We start from the raw sequence: 26,066 nt of genomic DNA on the forward strand, positions 1-26,066 counted from the left end.
TATACTGAGCCAAATACCTCGTCATCCCCAACAGCCTCTGCAGCCCTGTCTTGTCCTCTGGTGGCGGCATGTTGTTGATGGCCGTCACCTTTGTGTCATCCGGTTTCACTCCCTCTGGTGTAATGACGTGGCCCATGTATCTGACGGTGTTGATTTTGTACTGGATTTTTTCCTTGTTGAACTTGACGTTGGCTCTCTGTGCCCTCTCCATGACCTTGTGAAGGATGCCATCATGTTCCTCTTCTGTGGCGGCGGCGATTATCATATCGTCTGCGATGATATGGACTCCTTCGATGTCTCCAAAAGCCTCACAGTTTTTCTGCTGAAAAACTTCGCTGGCGGACTTGATGCCAAAAGGAAGTCTCTTAAAGCGGAATCTTCCCCACGGCGTACTGAATGTGCACAGCATAGATGATGGCTCGTCAAGTCTCACCTGCCAATATCCGTCCTTCTCGTCCAGGATCGTGAATATTGACTTCCCAGAGAGCTTGCTCTGGACTTCCTCCGGGGTTGGTATCGAGTAGTGCTGCCTCTTGATTGCCTCATTCAGATCACGAGGATCCAAACACACCCTCAGTGATCCGTTCTTTTTCTCAGTGATGACGAGGCTATTCACCCACTCGGTCGGGTCTGTCACAGGTGCTATGACGTCCTTTTTTACAAGCTCTTTCAGGGTTGTTTTCAGTCTGTCCACGACACTGACTGGGATCTTTCTGCATCCGTGGACGACTGGGGCCACACTTGGGTCTGTGTGTATGTGGTGCACACCGGGGAACTCACCCAGGCCACTGAAGACAGATGCGTACCGCTCCACCAGCTCCTCTTTTGTAGCTGGTGCCTTGACTGCAAGCGTCTCTATTCTCCTCACGAGCTGCAGTGTCTCGCACGCTTCTCTGCCCAGAATGGGCGTGGTGGACTGTGCAGTCACAAAAAAAACTAGATTTGCTCTTGCTCTATTGGGTGTCTCACACGTGAATGTCACTGTTCCTTTCGGTTTCAGGCGTGCTCCTCCATAGGCAATGAGAAGTGTCTGTGTAGGCTTTAGTCGTGGGGGCCCCGGTATCTCCTCGAAAATGCACATTGGAAGCACGTTCGCCTCCGCCCCCGTGTCCAGCTTGAATCTGACCGGGGTGTCTCTGAGGTTGACTGTGGTGTACCACGCGTTGTCTGTCTGCTGCGTGATCTTATCTACCCTAACACAGAACACTGAGCCTACAAATAAAGAATCTACCTCGCTCTCAAGTTGACTGACGTCCCTTGCTGTGACTGTCCCATGCTGTGGTGCGCCACACACTTTGGACCAATGGTTTCTCTTGTTGCATTTGTGGCATGTGGTCCCGAAGGCAGGACATTGGCGGGGCGGGTGTGTCCCTCCACACTTCCCGCATGTGTTTGTGCTGTCCGTCTGCTCATTTGCTCTTCCTGACGATCTTTGTTTTCTGTATCCTCTTCTCATCTCAGAGTAGCTAGTAGTTCCTCTGGACAGTGCTTGAACTGGGGCGTCTGCGTGCCCTGTCCCCATAGCTTGCAGCTGTGACTTGGCAGCTTCTGCAGCTCTGCATATGGTTAGTGCTCTGTCCAGGGTTAGGTCTGTCTCTCTCAATAGTCTCTCTTTCATGCGAGGATCAGTTAGGCTAAACACCATTTTGTCTCTCAATGTGTCATTCTCACCTGCACCAAACTCACAGTCTCTGCATTTCTGACGGAGTTCAGTCACAAACTTGTCGACACTAACTCCCTCTGACATAGAATGGGACCAGAATTGGTGACGTTCAAAAACAATGTTCTTTTTGGGGATACAGTATGCTTCAAATGCATCCATGATCTCTTTCATTGTCTCGTATGCTGGGTCTTCAAAATCAATGGTGAATGTATTATATACCTCTAATGCCTCTTCTCCTATGGTGTGCAGCATGATGGCTATTTTCACATGCTCATCTTTATCATCTGCACCAGTGGCAATCATATACAGTTCAAAACGTTGTTTCCACCGACGCCAATTCTCACTCACGTTTCCAGAGAGCATGAGCGGCGCGGGAGGCTTGAACTGTTCCATGCTTTGCTTTCACTCGCTAGCTACTACGAACGTCGCACAGGGTCGATAGCTATGCTATATGCTATGCTATGCTATCTATAGTTCTCCACAAAGTTTCTGCGTAGATCGACGGCGCCTCGCAATTCCTTATATTTGTGAAGAAGTCACATCTTCTGACACCATGTTGTGTCTTGCTGTTCTCTCTGACATTACAAGATACACTTTATAATAATAATGACTCTGGTCTCTGGAGCAACGTTCAGCGTGCGTCTTTATTCACCATTTCAACAACCACTAGACCACACTAGTCAATCGGTGATAACATTGTCAAGATGTAATGCTACGGAGGCAATAGCAATCAATCCCAGATCTATGCTAAACATAGCAATATACTACAAAACGAATACTATGAAAGAGAACTTTAGGTTATTTACATAACCCCGGTTCTCTGAGTAGTATTCGTGAGTATCTCACCGGACCACCCTCCTTGCTTTAGAAGCGAGAAAGAGGTTGCTTGTTTTGAATGACGACAGACGCTGTGTGTACGCTTTATATAGGCGGAGGGTCCCGTCCCTCGTGACACAAGCGTCGCCTGGGCCAGCCAATGGGCTGGCGCAGTGTAATTCAGTTTCTGATGAGGTCACGCAGGGGGCGTTCCCATAGTGAGATACTCACGAATACTACTCAGAGAACCGGGGTTATGTAAATAACCTAAAGTTTTTAGGACGATCTGGCCTTAAAGGGGACGCAACTTCTACAGGCCTCGTCTAGGCCCAGGGAAAATGTAGGTTTGCTACAGCTTTAAGAAAGATACAACATGGCTTTAGGACATTTAAAAACATAAACATTACATTTAACACGTAAAGGAATATACATTATACATATTTACAATAGTCGGTTTGGGTGGGGGTGGGATGGCTATACATTCAGCGGGATATAGGGCCTTCTACTCGTCAAACGTATTTATCTTAACTAGCAGTTAGTTTTTTGGTATATAATATTTAAAAGTCTTTAAATACACAGTGTAAAGGTAGTAAACGGAATGGACCCGGGGGAAAGTAGCGTTTCGGGGGAAGAGGGTCAGCGTCCGAGGAAGGCCGCAAAAAGATCCCCGACATCGCGTGCAGAGCCAGCCCCGGACAGAGTCCTGAGGGGGCGAGGGAACCCGGGCGACTCTCTCTCCAGTGTCCCGGGCTCTGAGCGATGTTTGCGGGACCGAGCCACACGGGGATCTGTGTCTGGGAAACGAGTGGCCAGGCGCAGCGCCCGGGTAAAACACCGGAATCAAACATCCCTTACAACCGGGACGAATACTCGTAGGAAACCTGAAAACATCCGCGGCAAAGCTCCAGCAGCATCCCGTTCAACAGACACTAATAATGACAGCAGCCAAGCGCCGGGGTGAGTTCAACAACAAACACGTGCGTTAGAGATGTTTTTGCACACTACCTATAATAACTCCAATATATTTGCCCTGGCGTTAGCTGGTGATGTGAGTTCACACTACTAGACTGGCAATCAATGCAATACTGTTGCCAGTTAGCAGGTGGAGTCTAGATCCTCGAGAGGTGCAGCTACAATACAAGAGTAATGGCGCAAGACAAGTGAAGAAATATGGTAGAAAATAATTGTCCAATGAATGACAGTTGTCATGCTGTGCCAGCCCAGGACAGGAGAGACTTTTGACAGTTAAGCTAGCCCCCTGTTGTGCTTTGGTGCAAGTCTATCAAATTGTGTCTGAAGATGACACAACCTTTTGATGTCAGGCAAAAGACAACATCAAATACATGGTAGGCCCTACATGATACATATATTTGACATTGTGTTCTCACCCTCAGCCCTGAAGAGAGGAAATCTTTATCCGATAAAGGTAACTATGAAGTCATACACACGTATGTTTATGTTTATTTGTAAAGGGACAATGCATATTAATGAACATGTAAGATGTAAATATGCCAGATTTAGCCAGAAGGCTAATTTTCATCCATAGTCCCTGGCCAGTTATAAAAAGGCTTCCTAAAAATATCAAATAACATCACACAGTAAAAAGTGTACATAGCAAACTTAATACATGTAGGTACATATATGCCATCATGAAAGAGCAGCTGTTAATGCATGTTTTTGTTTTTTTAACCGTTTTTCATGTGTACTCTGCTTTGTGTTATCTAACATGGCCTCTCTTGCCACATCAGCAGCACCTCCCTCCACCAGGTCACGGGGGTCCCAGACCCGACAGAGCCAACGTGGACCCTCAGCCAGAGCCTCCTGCTCTTCACCAGCACTGGTGTGCAAAAATGAGCCAGACACAGAGACCGCATGTGGTAAAGGAGACTCCTTATAAACCCTCTTTTTTATCTACAGGGCTCCCACGGGTCCTTGAAATCCTTGAAAGTTTGTGAATTTGAGGGGGGAAAAAATCAAGGTCTTAAAAGTTTTTGAAAATAGACATGGGTTATTGAAAGTGCTTGAATTCACCCCCCCCCCCCTCTCTCTCTCTCTCTAAAAACAAATTATATATATTCAAAAATGTTTTACTTAGCTCGTCTACTAGTAAATAAGTCTCTATTGCTTAACTTTACACATATTTCACAATATATTGTTTTGCTGTCCTGTGGTAGAGAAGGCAAGAGACCATCTAGTGTTCACACATTCAAGCCTCTTTTTAATTGTTGTCTGTGAGCAGATAGTTCCTATTATATAAATTCTCATCTAGGTCTGTCTCAAACTATGCCGTGTTGTGTCCTTAAATTTGAGGGAATTCAGTCTTAAAAGTCATTGAAAGGTGCTTGAATTTGCTGTTTAAGAAGGTGTGGGAACCCTGTATCTAGCCTCCTGTGCTATTGCTGAAATTCAGAGAGATACATTTACACCAAGGACTATGAGGTAGGTGTGCTAACCACTCTATATGTTTTGCAGAAGTGGAGGGGGATGCGTTGGAAGCCATTGGTAGAAGGTGTGTACTTGGTGTACTTTGTGCATGAGTACCGTAGGACCATATCATTTTAGATATATCGATAAGCCCATTTAGACTAGTTCTCCAGCAACTGACAGTATTCATAATAAGTCAGTATCTAAAGTGCATACTATACAGGCCTATGTTTGTGCATGAACATGGGTAATATAGTCATAGGTTATGCCTGTAGAAAATACTCATATTTGTATTATATTGATACCCTTGTGTTTATGCCAGTCATGAGGGTGAAGATGGGGATGTGCTACCTGGTGAAGAGGACCCTCCTTTCAGAGATGACCCAAATGATCTTAACTATAAACAGGGGTGCACATAACTGGTGCGCCAGTGCGCATGCGTCGCCAAAATGCATCCTGCGCGGCAGATCAGCCGCATGAACGCGCTCTTGCGCACCAACAGCTGGAAGCGCTGGGAGAGGAATTTACTTCCTCAAAATCCAACTGCTGACTGCTGCATCACTAAGTAACTATTTGCCGTCCCCGACGAGTAATCCATCGCAACAGTCGACCGGCGACGACCATGGCGACTCCCCTCACGAAAACATTCGGAAAGTATCGTAAATCGTACTTTCATTCCGCGTATCGCGTATCGTGTATCGCACGGTTATCACGCCGCCACGTGAAAATTCAGTCCCGAGCGACTCGGCGCTAAAAGGAAAAACAACACCAAGGGACTTCACGTTTCTTTTCTCTGAAGCTTTCAAATGTTCAGATGTTTGTTTTACAGCTTCATTATCGCACCTAGACCCCTGACCCAGGGAATATGGTTGGGAATTCTATTAGGAAAAAAAAAAAAAAGACTTTGTTGCACAATCAAAATAATGAGCTATTTAAAGTGATAGCCTACAACATCCTCTACCATGGTTGAAATTGAGGACAGTATTAACAGCAAGTCAAGAGAGCAGTGATGATGATGATTAAGCTTGTAGCATAAATAAATGCTTAGGCTGTAACTTTTTGTTGATAAGTTGATTTCAGTGTTTACAGAACAGAGCAGTGCTTAAAGAGATGTCAGTTGATTTCATTGTGTTTAAAGAACAGACATTCAGTTAGTGCTTAAAGAGATGTCAGTTGATTTCATTGTGTTTAAAGGAGTCTGACAGACTTTCATGCTTAAAGAGCAGTCATTTGATTTTGCATTTGTTTATTTTGTTTTGCACACAATCATTTGTTCGTTCATCTTTATTTATGAATAAATGTCGTTTTGCTACTATAAGTTATCCATGTATCCCTTTTTTATCCATCCTGTGGGACGGGTCGTGACTTGCGAGCTCGGGGAGCACCAAGCAGCATCCCTAGGTGCTCCTCTGAGCACTGGCCCCAAAAAGTTATGTGCACCCCTGACTATAAACCTGTTGCAAAAAGGTAGCTTGTCAGAGTTAAATGCCTCTTCATAGTTGAGACAGATCTTGCCCCTGGTAATGCATGAATGTAAATGAATATTGTTGCTGCATTATCTTGTAACAAAGAAAAGGATTAACTTTTAGAAACATCACCCTCTACAGGGAACTTCAGAAACCACGGCGACGGGCCTCAAAGAAGGAGTTAGAAAAAGCTAAGGAGGATGGGAAATATGTACAGACAGAGGGAGCACCAGACATGGCTGTGAAGATGGAAAATGAGGTCGGGGATGAAAATGAAAATGAGGTCGGGGAGCCTCCTAGAAAGTAAGTGATGGAGAGATGGGAATATGTCTGGATCGATAGGTATTTGATGGGATGGAGGAACAGTTGAAGAGTCCAGAGAAAGCCACCACTGAGCTGTCTGTTTTCCTCTTGTATTAGAAGAGGTAGGCGGCGGAAAGATGACAAAACACCTCGGCTACCAAAAAGAAGGTAGCTGTAACTGCTTATGACGTAACTGCCATCTCATTCCAACCGTCTTTATTTTTTTTACAAGCAATCACACACTGAAAGCATGTCATTTATAATACAATTGCCATATAATTGCCATATAATAAAATGTATAGGCATAACCTATGACTATAATACAATTTATAATTCAATTGCCTATTCCTTCCCACCTGCACACAGGAAGAAGCCTCCAGTGCAGTATGTGCGTTGTGAGATGGAGGGCTGTGGCACTGTCTTAGCCCACCCACGATACCTACAGGTCTGCCATCATCATATCTGTAACCATGACAACGTCATCTTTCTCTAATGTCTTAAATGGCATCATTTACCCACCCATCTCTATTTTCTTTTTCTTCTCAGCACCACATAAAGTACCAGCACTTGTTGAAAAAGAAGTATGTCTGTCCTCACCCCTCGTGCGGTCGCCTGTTCCGTCTTCAGAAGCAGCTGTTGCGTCACGCCAAGCACCACACAGGTAACTTGACCACAGCACAGACCTGGGTAATAGTCGGGGTGTATGACTTTGGCAAATGCATGCAACTAATGTTTTTAAAAACAACAACTCCGTTTTGGCAACCTGGGGGGTATTCCATCAACGTCGCTAAAGGAAAATCTAGGCTTATTTTTGATAACTCTCTCAAGACTTAATCAGAATAAGCCTGGACTTTCCTTTAGCGTCGTTGATGGAATACCCCCCTGCAATAGCTATTGACTTAGTAGGGTGTTTACACCCATTTTGTCGTTTCATTTTTCTTTGTACTCTAAACCCTTTTATGTGTTTGTCTTTCAGATCAGAGGGACTATATCTGTGAATACTGCGCCCGTGCCTTTAAGAGCTCTCACAACCTGGTTGTACACCGTATGATCCACACAGGGGAGAAGCCATTACAGTGAGTTTCCATCACACAGCCCGCAGCATAGTTCAGCCACATTTCAATGATCAAAGAGTGGAGTGGAGACGGAGGAGACAATGAATAGTTGGGGTGAAAAAAATGTCAGCTACCTCAGTCTTAACTCTGTCTCCCCCTTGTGGCAGGTGTGAGATCTGCGGTTTCACCTGCCGTCAGAAGGCCTCCCTGAACTGGCACATGAAGAAGCACGATGCTGATGCCACATACCAGTTTCCCTGCCCCATCTGTGGCAAGAAGTTTGAGAAGAAAGACAGTGTTGTGGCCCACAAGACCAAGAGCCACCCTGAAGTGCTCATTGCGGAGGCCCTGGCGGCCAACGCAGGGACCCTCATCACCACCCCTACCCCAGTCTTGGACGCTCTCCCTGGGGATGCGCCACCTGCCATACCTCATGTCAGTCAGAACCAGGGCGTCATCCCCTTGCAGCAGGTGATGCATACCCGCCTCCCCCCCCCAAAGAACCAGACGGACTCCCCCCCCCAGCCTCAGCTACTCCAGCTCACCCCCCAGCACGTTGTGCAGATGGGACATCAGCAGGAGACCTCCACTCTGCTGCAGTTAAGCGCCACCCACCCCTACCTCTCGACAGCCCACCCCCAGCTAATCCAGTTGACGGCCCACCCGTCCGTTACCACAGCCTCTGGTGGGCCTCAGGCCGGTCTCCTGACCCTGAGCTCCATCGCTGCCCTCTCACCCTCCGCTGTCATGTCCCATCAGGCCGTGGAGTGGGTCAGGGAGTCTGGGGCGGGTACACAGGGGGGAGAGGAGGAAGAGGAGGAGGAGGAGATGATGTGGGAAAGGGTAGTCGTGGGAGAGAATCATGTGGGAGCAATGGTGTGGGAGGGAGAGGGGGAGCAGGAGCAGGAGAAGTATGTTACTTGTACCGTAATTGAGTATGAATAAAATGCCAGAATGTCATACTAGGTTTGGACTTTCTGTTATGCACTCCAGCCCAGGTGGTGAGGTACGAAAACTCCTGACGCTGAGCTACAAGGGAGCTTGTAGGGAGAACAGGGAAAAACATTGACAACGAGACATGGTGAACAGAGTCTTCCTTTCTGTCGTATGCCCTTAGACCTTCAGCTCCGACCAGCAAGCCAGTCCACTGTGTCTTCGTCCAGGTCAATGGACCTATCGCTAAGCCACGCCCCAAAAAATTGAAATTGTCCAATCATATCACAGCAAAAGTCACTACAGGCAGAACACTCACTAATATCTGATGGTGAAAAGCTTCTTGACAAAATATTCTTGTCATCTTTAAAAAACATGTCTATTACTTGCTGTGGTAAATCAGAAATTTGCCAACTCCCACCATTGTAAGTCATTGAATGTCATTCAGTCACGGTCGGTCAGTCAGTCACTGTCAGTTGTTTGTTTGTCTAAGTTTTCAAAGGGGGCGTGGCTTAGCGACAGGTCCATTAGACCACGATCGCCATTCGGTGGCTGGTATTTGGGGCAGCTGGTAATCACATGCTCCACAGTCTGTAATGGATCCCCGCATTTGCAGTGGGAACTGTCTGTGAGGCCCCACTTCTGCATTGCTGCACCGAAGCGTCCCACCCCTGCTGAGGGCTGTCCACTGCTTACGGGGGAGGTGCTGGCCCAGAACATCTGTAGGGTCTTCAATGTAGCGGTGAAGCCTCGATGGTTCTGCTGCCTTCCACTGGTCCCTCCATCTAGCCTTGATCCAGGAAGCCTTGGAGGTGTCTGCTGGTATTGTACCGACTAATTCTTGGGCATGTGTGGCAAAGGGGCGCCGAGACTTGAGACGCATGCACTGTGGTGTCTCCGTGGCAATCTTGTGGAGGAGGTGGGATTCACTCATCTGTGCCTCCTGGGCGAGGGCCAGCGTGGCTGCTTCTCGTCTGCTGGAGCAATTCCAGCGAGGACAGGTAGATGGTAGATGTGGCCCCGGCTGGCCACATGTCGAAGTGTCCTTGGGCAAGACGCTGAATCCCAAAATTGCTCCCAGTGAGCGGGCCGGCGCCTTGCATGGTAGCTTGCTGCCATTGGTATGTGAATGGGTGAATGAGAGGCCGTTGTAAAGTGCTTTGGATAAAGGCGCTATATAAGTGCAGTCCATTTACCATTTACCATTTGGTTTGTTGGAGTGGCTTGTAGACATCCGGAGTAAGGCGGTGTTGAGGGCGGCTGAACAGAGTGATGATGATGATGATGATGATTTATTGCCACAAGACTAAGGAGAGGGGGCGAGGGTTGTGCCCAAAGAAAGAAACAAAAATAAAGTAGTCCAGAAACTAAGACTAACCTATATTTAAGAATACCGCTAGACACAGTCTAGCGCCAACGCTCTAAGCTAACCGGAAACACAACGGATGTCACCTGCCCCCAACTAACTAGTGTATATAGACATGAGTAACTAACTAGTGTATAGACATGAGTAACTAACTAGTGTATATAGACATGAGTAACCTACGTGCATAAATCTATACCTATTGGCTGTTCACCTATACCACTTCTCTCCTGTAACCGGAAAGAAAATACAATGGATGAATTATGAAGAAATAAGGTCTGAAGAGAGAATTTACACACACACACACACACACACACACACACTGATCAGAGAGAAACAAAAGGAGCTTGTGAGGAGAGGAAGTGCAGGGTTTAAATACATGATGAGGAATCAAATCAAATCAAGTTTTATTTGTATAGCGCATTTCGCACAAAAATGTGACCCAATGCGCTTCACATGATGACAGAACACGCAAGCAGGCAAGGGCAAAAAAACTGTACACTGTGCATCCAATTCCCTTGCAGCCCTCTACTCATAGAGCGACTACTACACTACTTTGATGCCAGAATGCCTGAGAAAGATGGAGATAGGTAGAGGGACGGAAACACAAAACATAAGACACCAAAACAACCAAAACAGTGATCACACTTCCATGTACTATGAATTCACTGCACACTATTCAGGAAGTTATTTCTGTTTTTAGTCCCACAGTTCAATGGAGTGGGTAAGGGAGGGAGGCAGGCAGTAGCAAAATTGAACCGATAACGGATTCTCAGTATGAATGAGGTGTAGTGTGTTAAAATGTGGCTCTAAATAGTATGTAGTGTAGTAGATACTTTTGGAAAACAGTAGGCAGTATGAGCTTTTGGTAGAGAAGGCGTAGAGAGAGAGAAGGCGTACTCTTATGTTTATTTTCAGACAAGAAAACACCCATGTCCTCAACCTTTTTACTTGTTACTATCTCCATTCTTCCATCTCATTCTCGTATACACACACACACACACACTCTTTCTCTCTCTCTCTCTCTCTCTCTCTCCCACTCAAGGTCAATAGTATTAAAACATTGTTACTTGAACATAGTTATTGTCTATTTATTTCTTGGACAAGAGATCAAAGAAGCTATATTGGCCCTGGAGAGCCATGCCATTAATCTACTTTGTAACAAAGAATTCAGCTTTGTGTTGATTTCTCTTCTTGATTTGTATTTTAATTTGATGAAGACAGCAAGGCTGCTCAGGCTTTGTTGTACTCATGGTGCCACCTTGTGATGGAACCCTTATGTGTGGACAGGATCTATAGAGGATATGGTGCCACCTTGTGATGGAACCCTTATGTGTGGACAGGATCTATAGAGGATATGGTGCCACCTTGTGATGGAACCCTTATGTGTGGACAGGATCTATAGAACCCTTATGTGTGGACAGCATCTATAGAGGATTGTAGAACCCTTATGTGTGGACAGGATCTATAGAGGATTGTAGAACCCTTATGTGTGGACAGGATCTATAGAGGATATGGTGCCACCTTGTGATAGAACCCTTATGTGTGGACAGGATCTATAGAGGATATGGTGCCACCTTGTGATGGAACCCTTATGTGTGGACAGGATCTATAGAGGATTGTCGTGATCTTACCTTGTGATGGAACCCTTATGTGTGGACAGGATCTATAGAGGATTGTCGTGATCTTAAGTGCGTTGTGTCATCTCTGGATAGATCAGGTGTGCAGCAAACACAAAGTGACAAGGATATTCAACACGGGTCGTAATGAGTTACTCAGGATTACTTTATTCAATAGAAGGGACTGCATACAAAATGAACGTCTTTTCTCATCTGAGATCAGCATTAGACAACCACACAACACACAACTCATTGTATCACAGTTGTTGCGTCGTAAATTATCAACACATTTCCCTCTGACCAGCCCTGGCATCTCACGCAAGACACCCAAGGTCAGTCCCCCCTGGGAGCCAGAAATGCCAGCTAGTCTGCCAGATGCAGAGGCCATCTTCTCTAAACATGACAGACAATAGCAGAATTGTAGTGCAGTGACCCCTGTACTACCACATAGATTATAGTCAAAGAAATACACTAATAACTAACAACGGTCCATGTTTCCATTGAGCACTGCTCTAGGATCATTTATTGTTTTGATTGCCAGCTCATTAGGCACCGGTTTCCCGTATAGTGTAAGACTAATCCGACTAGACTAAAAAGCCTCCAATTGAAAATGTGATTTAGTCCAGGATTAGTCTAATCTTTGTCCGGGAAACCACCCTTAGGATTTTAATCACAGAATTGACACCGGACCAACAAACGGGTCTACTGATTTGGAGGGGAGTAATAATAATAATAACTTTAATTTGTATAGCACTTTTCCTGCAAGTGTTGCAACTCAAAGTGCTTTAATCATTATATAATCATAATTTAATTATTTAGTGTACATATGGTACACAGAGAAAACCAATGTCAGAAGATCTGAGAGCTCTACTGGGCTGACATGCTAGCAAAAGGTATTTCAGATATTCTGGTGCTGTGCCAGTGAGAGCTTTATAAACAAGCACAGTTTATAATATAATATACTATAAGAGTAGGAGACGAGATGTCAACTGACTTCATTTTCTTAATTATAATATAATATATATTATGTTAATTGTGTGTGTGTGTGTGTGTGTGTGTGTGTGTGTGTGTGTGTGTGTGTGTGTGTGTGTGTGTGTGTGTGTGTGTGTGTGTGTGTGTGTGTGAGAGAGAGAGAATTGCTTTCTGAGACAATAATTGCTTTTACAAGACTATATCTCTGCTTACACAGTACAACAATAACAAACAAAATATAATTAAATATGAATTATACGTTATATTTCCAAATGAAATTCATCAACACACTCAGTCTGTGTTTTCACAATTAGAGCTAAGTCAAAGATATATTTAAAACCAAAAAAAAGTTGCCCATATCCTATTCTTTTTTGGTCGTTGTAGGATTTAGATTGTTTAAAAATAATATGTTTTATTTTATACCAACAAACGAGGGATAGGTTCAGGATAGTGACGTTTTAAAATATCCGTGCGTCCCCCTAAAAACGCCCCTCTTGCTTGCGGAACCAATTAAATGCCATTCCACCGTGCGTTGCGTGCATGCCAACATCGAGATAAACATTGGATCAATGCAATGGACCAGTGGCGCAATCTAAAACGATCAACATATTGAGGTCGGTATATATTTCGACTTCCTTTCCAGCGCTTGTGCCTCGGTTTTGTTAGTGAATTCAATATTCCGCTTTTTTTGTCCCGTTAACTCCAAACCGCAAAGCACCTCGAGCGCAAATGGCCGGTCAGCAGCAGATAGAGATAGACAAGCTGGACGTGCCTGTCCCGAGGCGCTCCAGAACAGGCAGGGCGGTCTCTCTGGCCCAGCTCCTGCACCAGGACTGCACGCATCTCCTGGACCTTTATGTGAGTTGAATGAATGAATGAATGGTCTTTATTGTCATTAATACAGTACAGGTACCATACAACGACATTTGGGAGGGGGGGGCTCCCCTGGTGCTAGGATTTTTTTTTTTTTTACTAAAAACAAGAAGGGAAAAAGAGCTGGTTTACATAAATAAAGGCTATATTATTATATATGAGTTGAAGATATTGCTTAAAATATTACGGAACTGAAATTGGTGGAGTACTAATGGTAGTGTAAGTAAGTGTCATATTGCAATTTCTTAGTATAGTCATAAACTATGCAAGGTCCTAAAGCTGTCAAAGGGGCTAATGTTGTGCGCCTGGTATGTTAAACAAGTGACAAGCTAAGCTGTGCATGTATCCAGGTTAGTTAGTCTCATTGAAATACAATTAATTATGCAAGACACACCTGGATTCCTGGTAGGCCTACTGACAGGGTCCACTTTACTGTGTAGTGTCTGCTTCTGTGAAAAGACAAATGGTTGCTGCAGTGCCTAATTTAATCAACCATCCTCCATCATGTCCTGAGACTCCCCAAGTCAATCCATTAAACGGTGCCCTGTGTGGACCTTCCCTAATATATTGAGTGCATTTTTAAATTTAATTTAATTAATTTATTAAAATGTTTAAAGCAGTTTGGCAGCTGCATGGTCTCTTTGGAAAAGATAAGGAAACCGAATTGTCCTCTACATCTGTAGAGATGTATATTGATTTAAGAGTTCAGTATAATAATTGTATAGTTAGTTGAGGAGTGGAATGGATCATGGATCATAGCTATGTATATATCAATGGATGGTACACACAATATATCAATGAATGGCTAACTCATCAGTACCTATTGCCTTTTTACCTGCATTTTCTTGTGTGTGTGTTGAGTGTGCTTATGAGTTGTTCTGTCTGTCTCCCCGGCCCACTCTACCTTCCCTCTCTCCTTTTCTTCCCCCTGTCTTGTTAGAGGGAGAGGGAGAGCCTGCTGTCAGACCACACCCCGGGGGGGGACCGCCTGGTGTCCCTCTCTCTCTCCTCTCCAGAACTCAGCTCAGACGAGCAGGTGCAGCTCTTACACGCGGCCCTGCGCCAGTGCCTGGGTCTGCTGGAGTGTCTCATCCTCCGAGAGGAGGAGGAGATGGGCGAGGGAGAGGGCGAGTACGAGACAGTGAGGAAGAACGTCCGAGATAGGCTGGGACACCTTCTTCACAGTACCAAGGTCCTCCTGGAGACTGAGGAGGGAACCGTTGAGGTCACTCCAGATCATCAGTGCAATGAGGTAGATAACGAGTGATGAACTTTACACAACTTATACATACTGGACCTTCTTTTGGATAGGTCGTAAACATGCAGGAGTTTCAGAAGTATCTAGTTTAGGCAGCTACGCATGTGGCCTGTTGATGAACATTAGTGCATGTTTCTCTCCTTCTTATTGTTCTTGTGCATTTATTTCTTGAAACCACCAACCTGTCTCTCCTTATTTTTTATTCTTTTAGGAAGTTGATGGTGTTGTTGGCCCATTTGGGGCCAAAATGTGGACCTATCGTGTACTGCTAGAGCTTCTCCATTGGGCTGACTCTGCCTCGCAGACTCTTCATGTTCTGCACACTGAGAAGGAAGGGACACAGACAATCTAGATGCCTGATGCGTTCCAACAGTTTTTAACTGTCACAAACCCTAAGAAAAGTCCGCTTTAATAGCCGATGGATTATAAATTAAAGTCATGAGTATTATTATACATACTTCTTGAATGCTGGAAGGTTTTTGCTTTACATAAGTCACAGCTAAGCCCCTTTTAAGAAATTCACCAAATTACTCAGTAATGCCTGTTGCTGCAGCATTTCTTTGGCAGATAAAAGGTTGAGCTTTTTTCTATAGTTTATTTATTTGAATTAAACTACTTGCTGATGACAATTTATACAATTCTTCTGACATTTGTTTGAATTACAATTGAAAGAAGGGGCTTAGTTGAAACATTGTAACTGTAATTGTTAAAACCGTGCTGTTACTAACACTACACACTAATCGCTAGAATGTAGCCAAAAATGACATGACTGATAAACTGTGACAGTGCGAATGCAGCAGAACCGGCAGCCATATTGACTGATTAACACGTTAACATAGCTTGTGGTGCACGTTATATTGCACCACATAATCATTTACCATATAAGCAAAGTAATTCCAAAAAAACCATGAGGATATGTTTCATGTGTTCATGTAACTGTTGTCATTGTCTCTTATCATGTTATTTTGGTACGGCAACTTTAAAAACTGTGATGAAGTCTCTTATTTCTGCATGTTGTTGTTGTGTCCACGTGGCTACTCACTTACAGTACGTTTGTGTATTCTAGATACTTGAAAATGCTGCTAAATACTTTTAACATGTTGACTGTTATACATTTCAACTAATATTGCACAGTAGCATACTGAATGTGTCTGTAGCCAAAACTGTCCTATCTGCACCCACTCCCTCACAGTTGAATGTCTCGCACAGCAACCAAACACTGGCTGAATATTCTGACATAAGCTACCAGTTCTGTGTTTTACTGTATGTTTTTTACTTTATTATTACTTTGTTTGTGTCATTGTGAGTTTTTATATTATGTCAGTCATTATTCCTTATGTGTACATTATTTTGGATTTGCACTAAAGATGAACTGAAATGTAATCCATACACAGTATTGACCTTCTGTGGTTATTATTCATATTTAGTGACTTTCTTTCTTAAATCATTGTTTATTTACTTTGATCATTAAACTTAAATTATAAAGGACTACAGCAAAGGTTTTTCCCCCCCAAATCTCATTTATATTATAGCCTAGTTCATTTCTATTCCACGAATAGGCTACTGGTAAGGATGGGGTGGGAGAGGGAGAGGGAGAAGTGATCTCTATCTGAATATGGACATGATGGCACATCAAACTACCTATCTTTTTGCCAATTATGACCGTAAGTAATGCAGTGCTTTGGTGTTATTGTTGTCCTTATGAAGGCGACCCATAATCAATACATGACATGATGACAGCCCCTCTGCTTTTTTTCCCCAAGTATTTTTATTCAAAAGTTACACAATACAATATGATTAAACATGTTGATTTTCATTTTTTTTTACACATTTCTGCCCACCCCCCACCCAACCCCAAACATTTCCTGCAGGGCCCTAAAGTTACATTAGCATAGTAATAACATTTAAAAAAAAGAAAATAGATTAAAATACTAGCCCCTCTGTTTCACATCTACAGTAACAGACAGTACCCCCCATTTTACCATCATCTCCTAACCCCAGCGCCACCCGGACATGCGCTTTGAGCGTCGATCCACCGGAGCTACCAGGGAAGCAGCAGCAGTCCTAATGGCGGAGAACGTACGGTCGCCTTTCGACTACCGGGAGCCGCCGACCCTCGACAGCGACGGAGATGGGGGCAAGCCTCCGCCGCCCCGGGGGTGAGAGGAGAGGAGACCCCCTATCCCACGGGGGTCCACTTGTGTTCTGTGTTATTCAGAACAGAAGTCAATGTGCATGCATGCAGCTGTTGTGACTGAGCGTGCACGGTGTTTGTTTAGTTTCCTAGCTAGCAGCGCGAGCGCTCCTATGATCTAATGTGAGGGGGGAGATGGGATTCTATGGTTTTGATTGAACCTCGTTTCATATTATTTAAAAAAAAAAATGCAAGATCGCTTGCACGCAATGTATCGCTGTCTTGTCCAAACGTTAACGTTGATCAGCAGTAGGCTAGTAGGGTGTTTCTGTGTGGAAGAAAGAAAGCCTGAGGAGTGTGCTGTGTGTTGTTTAATGAGCTAGCCAGCTAGCCTTGTCTTAGCTTAGCTGCCTGGAGAGCTGCTACTGTAATACAGTCTGTGTACTACTAACTGCACAGATCACTGACATGGCATGGCTAAAATGCAGTTAAATGCATCCCTGTGTTGACTTCAATAGTATCTGTGGACATCAACCAAGTCTCTCTTGCTGAGCTACTTTAGTATCCAGATGTTTTGTGTGGATGTGTTTGAAACCAACTCAGACGTCCATGAGAGATGTCAAAGCCACAGCCACTCAATCAGTGTTGATAAGTTGGGATGCAATTGTTTTCCACAATTGTCAGACACAGCAACACGATAGACACTAAGGTGTGTGTGTCTTAGGTGTGGAGTGGCCTGGTGAGTTATTTAAAGGGGGAAAGCCAAGGGTGGGGTCAATTGCAATAACTTGATGAGTATAATTGACTTTTGACATTTGATGACTGTCACAGATGTGGAGGGAAACTGTAATGCTAGTTTACAGTCCTCATTCAAAGCCATAACTAAAGCAAAGATACCTTCATTCAATGTCACATGTTTCTGTCTTTACATTTGGTGACGGATTATTTTGATACATGGATTTGTCTCTATTCAATTATGCACATCAGACACCAATCAAACTTCAACTCAAATGTCATTACTCTACTAAGTAAATAAGTAACATTTAGCAGATTTTGAATTAACCTCAAATTGGAACAAATCACTGAGCATGATGGCTTTGTTGAATTAAACTACGTTGTCTTCGTTAGTACACAAAAGGCGTCTTGAATGTGGTAGGCCTAGAATGATAATAAAGTGGCAGTTTCAATTAATGATATCCCTCTTGTCATGTGGAACAGAATTCTGTGCATGAATGTTCTATGCAGCACTTTTTTTTCCTGTAATGCTCTAAACACTTAATTTGACTGATAAAACCCCTGGTGTGTTTTTGTAGGCGTGTGTGTGGGAGGAAAAGGAAAGGCACGCCTGTGAAGGTGTGTGACCGAGCTTACGTGACCGAGGATGAGGAGGAGGAGAGTCTGTCAGAACACAGCTACAGTCCTGGTAATAATAGCACTAGTTTATATCCTTACCATCTATCTCTATCTGCTTAATGCACACATCCCAGGAGCACACTATATAGCCTTGTCCTTTCTCCATTGATCTCTTTCATTTATTAGGCCTATATTACTTTGGTATTTATTGCTCTTGCCTACTAGCTACATTATTCCGATTTATTTACATTTCCTTTTTTGGGGGATTGTTGTATTTCTATAGCAATCATTCCATGGTCTTCTCACCACCAAAATGCCTCTTTTTATGTGTTGTACTTAGGCTATAATTATGTTGATTGAGTGCTGATTCTTAATTGTATTCCCTCCTAGGTGATGGCCAGTACCCCGAAGGAGCGGAGGACAGACTGCCTCCACCTGGCAGCCCCTACTACCTCGCTGACCCTTCCCAACTCTGGTGAGAGAGTAGGACCAATGAATTAGATGTAACGTATTCGATATCGTTAGCCTCAAGTCATATGTTGGCAAATTGAGATATCTGCCTAACTCTACTCTCCTAACACTCCTATCAGAATGCTTGTTACATACATTCCAAAATCACTATCTGCCCAAGTCATCTCTTTGACATAGGCATTTTTGACACTACATACAAAGATGGCCCAGGGTTGGTGAACAACACTGATCTATTGAACAGGATGGATGGATGGATGGATGGATGGATGCATGGATGCATGGATGGATGGATGGATGGATGGATGGATGGATGATGTGCCATTGACTGTGTCTGTGATTCAGTGTGTCAGAGTTGGGGGAGGAGGGGGCGAGTGGTGTCCGGGGTCCGGTCCTCTTCCACCCCCCGCCCAACTGCCGGATCCGAGAGGTGCACTGTGGGAGTCAGGTGCGGCTCGTCGTCATAGCGATCCGCGACATCGCCAAAGGGGAGGAGATTACAGTGGACTACAGCCTGACCGACTGGGGGGAGAACGCCATGGTGATTATTATGCACTTGAATTATATATATATATTTAAAATGTGTTAAATATGATATGATGCATAGATATGATATGATAGATATGATGTATAGATATGGTATGATCACTTTTAAAAAAAAATGCCGGTCGAGAGAGGACACTGGCGTTGCTTGTTCACCGCTTCTCCGCCCGAAATCTAGGTGTAATTGTAGTATACAGAGTAGATTGTCCTACCAAGACACTTAGATGTAGATTTAGTAATCTAAAAATTAATTAGACCCCTATACTTTCTTTTATCTATTTTTTTGGTTTCTTTTTATTTTACTACTCGATCTTTTCAGTTTGTAAAGCGTTTTTGAGTGTCTAGAAAAGCGCTATATAAGTCTAATATATTATTATTATTATTATTAAGTGGTTGTCGTTTTTTTTTTTCACCTCTACTAACTCGAAACCACAGGCTAGGGCAAAGCAAGACATTTGGGAGTATGACCATCTGGAATTAGGAATCACCTGTCGAGTGCAGATATAGAAAACAAGAAGAGCAATCAACTCTATTGAAGCAACCTTTGTATTTTAGGCTTCCCAATGCATTTTGCACATGCATTAAGCATGGCGTGTTATGAGAGGATACGTGGGATTGCCACCAACTCGGACAAAAAAAAAAAACGGACATTGTTATTAAGTTATGGGCGTTTTGAGTTGTATGAACAACCGCGTTAAATGTCTGTTTGTTGTTATGTCCACGTTAAATGTTCTAAAAATTAATTATCCAATATCCAATTATCCAATATTAATTATATTGGCGTCCATTGAAATGTTCCTCTGACATGTCATTTCTTTTGAGTCCATATTGAAGCCTTTTGGTTGTGTCATGAATATCCTAGGGTTTCCATAGCTCTGTGTCTCCAAGAGGGTTTGACTGCAGCTTTAACCCAGACAATAACATTAAGAAGGTAATGAAAACTGTCCTGACCTACCTCAAGTTCTTACTATCAGTCTGTTACTGAGGATGTTTACAAAGATTCTCTTCTGTCTTATTCTGAATGTGCCTCATACAGGAGGAAGAAGCCGGCCCCCATCCTCTGTCTCTCTCTGTTTCGGACTACCTCACACCCTCTTGGTCTCTCTCCCCCTCCTCTTCCCCGCTTACCCACTCCGAGCCCAGCGACACAGACCGAGAGGAGGACGAGGAGGAGGAAGATGACGACGACGATGATGAAGACGAAGAAGAGGAGATGGAGGAGATCAGGGGCCGCATGCTTCGCCGCCGCAAGAAACGCAAAATAGCAGCCACCGTCACTTCCAAGAAGAAGACCTCCGCCACGCCCAGGGGCCCTGGGCGCCCCTGCTCCTCCTTCTCCCGCCCGGCCGCCACCACCCCACCCCCCACTCGGCCCCAGTCCCAGACGCCGGCCACCACCCTAGCACCCCCCACCACCAACATCAACAACAACATCAACATAAACATCGGCAGCGCTAGCGGGGCGTCGGTGAGCCGGCGGCAGCACTGCCCGTACTGCGGCCGCCACTACCGCTCGCTAGCCCGCCACCTGGAGAAGCACCACGCCAACCAACCGGACGTCAGGGCGGCCATGGAGCTAGCCCAACTCCACACACACTCCTCTTCCTCCACCTCTCATCCTCACCCTTCCTCTTCTACCTCTTCCACTCACGGCCACTCCTTCACCTCTCCCCAGCCCTCGTCCTCCTCCTCCTCCACCGCCACCCCCGCCCCTCCGCCTCTCTTTTCCAGAGACTCGCCGGCTACTCGTAGCAGCTCGGGGGCGGTTTCCTTCTCACTTTCGCTCTCCCCGCCCTCTTCCGCTACTCAGTCGTCTGCCCCTCTCAAGAAAGGCCCGAGTCTATCAGTGCCGACAGCCAAACGAGGGTCCGCCCCCCCCACCCCTGCGCCTCCACCACCACAGGTGAAAAGCCCCCCCCCGCCGACCCCACCCCCACCAACTCCTCCACCGCCCAGGAGGGGCCGTAGGATGAAGAAAGAGAAGGAAGAACAGCAGAAAGCAGAGGAATGCGCCGCCAGGAGTAAAGAAGAGATGCCCCCCCCGCCGACCCCCGAGCCAGAGGAGGAGCCGGAGGAGGAGCTGGAGCTGAGTGCAGAAAGAGAAGAAGAGGAGAGTCCTGAGGAAAAAAACGGAGAGATGACTAGGTATGTAAGATGGTTCTTAATTGGAAAAGAAGACAACGCACACCGGCAGAAAACTTGGGTGAGGTGCCGGCAACGGAACACTATGCTATTAAAAGGAATAGAAGCCGCACACTCTAGTTCCAGATCCAAAAATGTGGTTTTAATACGACAACGGTTTCGGCCGTAGCCTTTGTCAAGTCTTACATACAGCTGAAACCGTTGTCATATAAAAAAAAATGTGGATCTGGGAACTAGAGTGTGCGGCTTCTACTCCTTTTAAATGTAAGATGGTTCTGCCACACTTGAATCGGAAATGACACGGCAATGTGAAATTAAACGAGGTACTGCTTAACAAATTGCTTGAGAAATGGTGTAGTGATTCCCATTCAACATTCCAGGTATTTGCTAGGAGGTAGAAATCATGAAGTTGAGTGCAAAATAACAGCATCCGCACACTGTGCAAAAAAAACATAGTTTATTCCTCATTGTGAAGTTGAAATACTCACTAAGTGCTCTATAGTTAACCGTATATAGTATCTCTCTATCTATCTCATATAGGGGTGGGCATCGACGATCGATAATTGATCGATAAGGATCTTGGTCGATCACAAAATAAAACATTTGGTCGATCACAATTTTTTTTTTTTTTTTTTTTTGTGGTCGACCAAATGTTTTATTTTGTGATCGACCAAGATCCTTATCGATCAATTAGCGATCGTCGATGCCCACCCCTAATCTCATATCTATCTCTCTACAGCTCCCGCAGGCACCACATGCCCCCACTCCTCTCCTCTCTCTCCTGCCTGGTTCTCCACCTCCGCCGGCAGCAGCACTCCTCCTTCCTGTCCCTGTCTCGTTCCCCTCATTCAGCCGAGGCGTGGCGTCTCCTCTGCCACTCCAGCCTGGCGCTCCTCATCCTCTACAACCGCCATCGCGAGTGCGAGGTGGCCAAGCTCACCATCCAGGACTACCGCAACCGTACCACCCCCCAGGTCCCCTCCGCCTCCACCCAGGCTACTAACTCGACTTCTACTACCCCCCCCTCGGGCCTGGAGGCCCTCCTCTCCCCCTTCGAGCGCCAGGTCCTCCCCCACCTGCCGCGGGCGGGCGTCCTGGGCAAGAGGGGCCGCGTCCAGCCCCTCATCCTGCCTCCGCACTGCGAGCCCTGCCTGGAGCTGCTCCTGCAGACCTGCCCCAACGTGGGCGTCGACCCCAACAGCCCCTACGTCTTCTCCCGGCCGTACCACTCGCCCGCCACCCCGCTCAGGGGCACCGACCTCCTCCGCAACCTGGCGCGGACCAGCGGCGCCAAGAACCCCGGGGCGTTGACCCAGACGCGGGTGAGGCGTCAGGTGGCGATTCTTACCCAGCTGCTGCTGCTGGAGGAGGGGCAGGGTCAGGGGCAGCCGGGGGGCGTGGCCGCCCAGCGCCTGGAGGACTTCCTGCAGCGGGAGTACCACGTGGCGCAGAGCTGCGCCACGATAGGCGGGGACCCGGCGCTGATGGGTCGCGTGGGCAGGGTGGTGCTTTACGGAGAGAGAGAAGGGGTGCTGTTCCGGGGGATGAGCCTGCAGCACATCTGTCTGGAGCTGGACGGTGAGGAGACACTAATAATAATAATAAATAATAATAATAACTATAACCATCCTCAAGACACTACTATAGGCTAATCGATTTGCTCCTTCCATAGGGTCCTGTAGGGGGGGGGCGGGGGGCTGTGATTGGGTGGGGGGTGGTGGGCGGGGGGCTGTGATAGGGTGGGGGGTGGAAGGCGGGGGGCTGTGAGTGGGTGGGGGGCGGGGGGCTGTGATTGGGCGGGTGGGTTGGAGGTTTGTGGCGGGAGGGACATGTGTGGAGGAGGGGGAGGTAGGGGACTGCTGGGGTAAAGGGAGATTGGGAGAGGGGGGGGGGGGTTTCTACTGGATTTTTGTTATTCTATTTCTCTTTTGTTCATTTACATGTTACCACTCCCTTGTACCATTCCCTGAAGAAAAATCAATAAAAAATTGATCACAAAAATAAATAAAAATAATAATAATACATTAAACTTATATAGCGCTTTTCTAGACACTCAAAGACGCTTTACAAACTGAAAAGATCGAGTAGTAATAAAAAAGAAATAAAAGAAAGTATAGGGGCCTAATTGAGGTAGTGCTGAGGACACATGGGAAGGGGAGGGGGGAGAGGGTTAACTGATGAAGGCGAGCTTGAAGAGGTGGGGGTGAGGGCCTCTTTAAATGTTGGGGACTACTGGGGACTGTCTGGGTTCTGTTATGACAAAGCTACTAGGATTGCAAAGTTCATTGCTAGTTTGTTTTTTCCCCGCTCCCTCTGGGAAAAACAGTTGCAGAGAGACTTGGCTCTGGTGCAAACATTTAGATAATCCAGCCCTTGGAGTGAGAGGGGAGAGAGTAAAGAGCTCTCACACAATTTGTCTCTTGAATTTACATTCCAGTGTGGTCTGAAGAAGATTTTTGGAAAGTTAGTAACAAAGAAATTGCATTTCTAGAGCTTTTCACTCAGTTTCAAAGCATATACTATTCTATAAGGATGACGGCACTATCACATCACACAGACACAGATGTGCATTTGTAATATTCATTATTCACATTGATGTTGATGCTTTTTTCCTCTGTTCCATGTCTGCCACACAGTGATGTCGGGTAATTCAGCAGACTCCTTCTCAGACGACTCGGAGGCGGAGGCAGAAAAGGAGCCTAAGGAGAAGGTAGAGGTGGTGAAAAAGAGGGGACCAGGTCGACCCCCTCGGAAGAAGAAGGGACCCCCTCCCACATCTGTCAACCCGTCACTACCTGGTGCCCACAAGAGGAGGAGCATCCAGCCCAAATCTGGTATGTTTGGACGTACAGTTTAGACATTATGCATTATAATGTATACATACACGTTTGACCTGCATTTGTGGGTTATGTAGGCATACGTTAATATAATAATGATAACTTTTATTTGTATAGCACTTTTCCTGCAAACGTTGCAGCTCAAAGTGCTTTAATCATTATATAACCATAATTTAATTATTTAGTAATGTAAAGGCAATATTAAAATGATGGGTTTTTAGTCTTGACTTGAAAATATTTGCTAAGGCTGCATCTCTAATGTAAACTATGTAAAATATGATGTGTTAGGCTGAGATAATTGTAATAATTGTACAGTATTGACGGTATGTTTCCCCATAAATGAGTATGGTGTTTCTGTATACAGTCAGTAGTGGTTTCAACACCAGTCCTATTCGTTCCCCCTAATCCACAAGTCATGGTGTATTTCGTGCACGCTCATACAACCACCCTAACCCTCCAGCCATCTATGGCTATCAGGTCTAATAACAGCATTATATAATGTGCCAAATGTCAGATCTGAATTTGGTAAAACTGCATTCTGTTACAATGCTCCTTCAACGTGGAATGTACTTCAGGAAAAGTTGAAACTTAGCATGTTCATCCCACTCTGACTTTTAACTGTGTGTTACAGAGACTTTGAATTATACTTGCGAATGTGCTTAGGTTATCTTTTATAGGCTGTATCTGCCCACTGTTTCTGTTGCTTGTTTGTTGTTATTTTATGTTGTATATTGGATGTTTTTATACTGTATGTGGTGTCTTTTTTAACTAAGCGCTGCGTTTGTTGGCCAGGGCTCATTTGAAAAAGAGGCTACTGTCTCAATATGACTACCCTGGTTAAATAAAAGGATTAATAATAATAATCTGCTCATGATCCTGTTCCCAGGGAAACGCGGGGTGCTGAAGCGGCCGTGGACGGAGGCGGAGCGTGTGGCTGTGGAGACGCACCTGAAGAGGAACATCGTGGAGCTGCGTGTGCCGGCCAAAGCAGACTGTGAGCACTGCCTGCAACTCTGCCCCCTGCTGGTCAGCAACCAGCGTGACTGGAGAGCCATCAAGTTCTACTGCCACAACCGCATCCAGCTACTGAAGAAGCAGGGCAGGAGGGAGAGTGCTGGACAGGGGGCCGGGGGTGCACTCTGCTAGAGGGGCGGGGAGATGCAGAGATGGAAGAAGCAGGGCAGGAGGGAGAGTGCTGGACAGGGGGCCGGGGGTGCACTCTGCTAGAGGGGCGGGGAGATGCAGAGATGGAAGAAGCAGGGCAGGAGGGAGAGTGCTGGACAGGGGGCCGGGGGTGCACTCTGCTAGAGGGGGGTGGGGAGATGCAGAGATGGAAGAAGGACAACTGATATCATATACACCCATCCAACTACCACAGTCTGAAGTTTCTGATTCCTGGTCATAGAAGGTTGTACTCTGTTGCTGGTTTTTTTTGTTGTTTTTTAAAATCCTAACTGACCTGACTTTTTTAAAAAGGACTTCATTCTTAAAAATACAAATGCAGAACTTGGGACTACTAGGCATGCAGTATCAGTCCTAACCCTGTAGCCCAGTAATATGGGATTAGGGAATCAAACAGAATGAACTGAGAGCCGAGGTGGGATGTTTGCAATTGAGAAACACTTGTCTAAAGACTGTGAGGGTGACACCTGCAAGTGACTGGACATGTGACAGAGAGAACCGGGCGAGTGAGTTCACAGGAAGAATGGGTGTTGGCATTTTTGGGCATCCATTTTTCCGCTGAAGACCAAACATGAATGTGCTGTCTGTACAAAGATGGAGAAGAAACCGATGGTTCGGACGCTAAAGATTCCCCTAGAATTAGCCTACATGGAACACCTATG

General features: G+C 45.6%; 3 protein-coding genes across 3 annotated transcripts; all 3 read left to right on the forward strand.

Moving 5' to 3' along the window:
* Positions 1-3,334: 3,334 nt before the first annotated feature.
* LOC308168994 (uncharacterized protein) lies at positions 3,335-9,970 on the forward strand (the record flags this gene model as incomplete). The annotated part of the gene is made up of 14 exons (XM_080543632.1): positions 3,335-3,436; positions 3,874-3,905; positions 4,228-4,356; positions 4,952-4,988; positions 6,511-6,672; positions 6,790-6,840; positions 7,039-7,117; positions 7,219-7,333; positions 7,649-7,748; positions 7,895-8,638; positions 8,845-8,890; positions 9,277-9,416; positions 9,580-9,661; positions 9,881-9,970. The coding sequence occupies exons 5-14, from the start codon at positions 6,605-6,607 to the stop codon at positions 9,968-9,970; spliced, it is 1,515 nt and encodes a 504-aa protein (XP_080399758.1). The 5' UTR covers positions 3,335-3,436; positions 3,874-3,905; positions 4,228-4,356; positions 4,952-4,988; positions 6,511-6,604.
* Positions 9,971-13,179: 3,209 nt separating this feature from the next.
* LOC308168441 (uncharacterized protein) lies at positions 13,180-15,852 on the forward strand. The gene is made up of 3 exons (XM_080543033.1): positions 13,180-13,472; positions 14,428-14,739; positions 14,957-15,852. The coding sequence occupies exons 1-3, from the start codon at positions 13,344-13,346 to the stop codon at positions 15,095-15,097; spliced, it is 582 nt and encodes a 193-aa protein (XP_080399159.1). The 5' UTR covers positions 13,180-13,343; the 3' UTR covers positions 15,098-15,852.
* Positions 15,853-16,798: 946 nt separating this feature from the next.
* LOC308168996 (uncharacterized protein) lies at positions 16,799-25,368 on the forward strand (the record flags this gene model as incomplete). The annotated part of the gene is made up of 9 exons (XM_080543634.1): positions 16,799-16,904; positions 18,193-18,302; positions 18,623-18,707; positions 19,046-19,241; positions 20,106-20,174; positions 20,280-21,388; positions 22,125-22,963; positions 24,022-24,219; positions 25,109-25,368. The coding sequence occupies exons 1-9, from the start codon at positions 16,813-16,815 to the stop codon at positions 25,366-25,368; spliced, it is 2,958 nt and encodes a 985-aa protein (XP_080399760.1). The 5' UTR covers positions 16,799-16,812.
* Between the last annotated feature and the right edge of the window lie 698 nt (positions 25,369-26,066).

Source organism: Nansenia antarctica (assembly GCF_963989245.1).
Source record: "Nansenia antarctica genome assembly, chromosome: 12".
In the NCBI taxonomy this organism is placed as follows: domain Eukaryota; kingdom Metazoa; phylum Chordata; class Actinopteri; order Argentiniformes; family Microstomatidae; genus Nansenia; species Nansenia antarctica.

Coding starts and splice junctions, on each gene's coding strand:
- LOC308168441 (XM_080543033.1), top strand. CDS start 13,344: ATGGCCGGTCAGCAGCAGATAGAGATAGACAAGCTGGACGTGCCTGTC. Junction 13,473..14,427: donor CGCATCTCCTGGACCTTTAT/GTGAGTTGAATG, acceptor CTGTCTTGTTAG/AGGGAGAGGGAGAGCCTGCT. Junction 14,740..14,956: donor CAGATCATCAGTGCAATGAG/GTAGATAACGAG, acceptor TTATTCTTTTAG/GAAGTTGATGGTGTTGTTGG.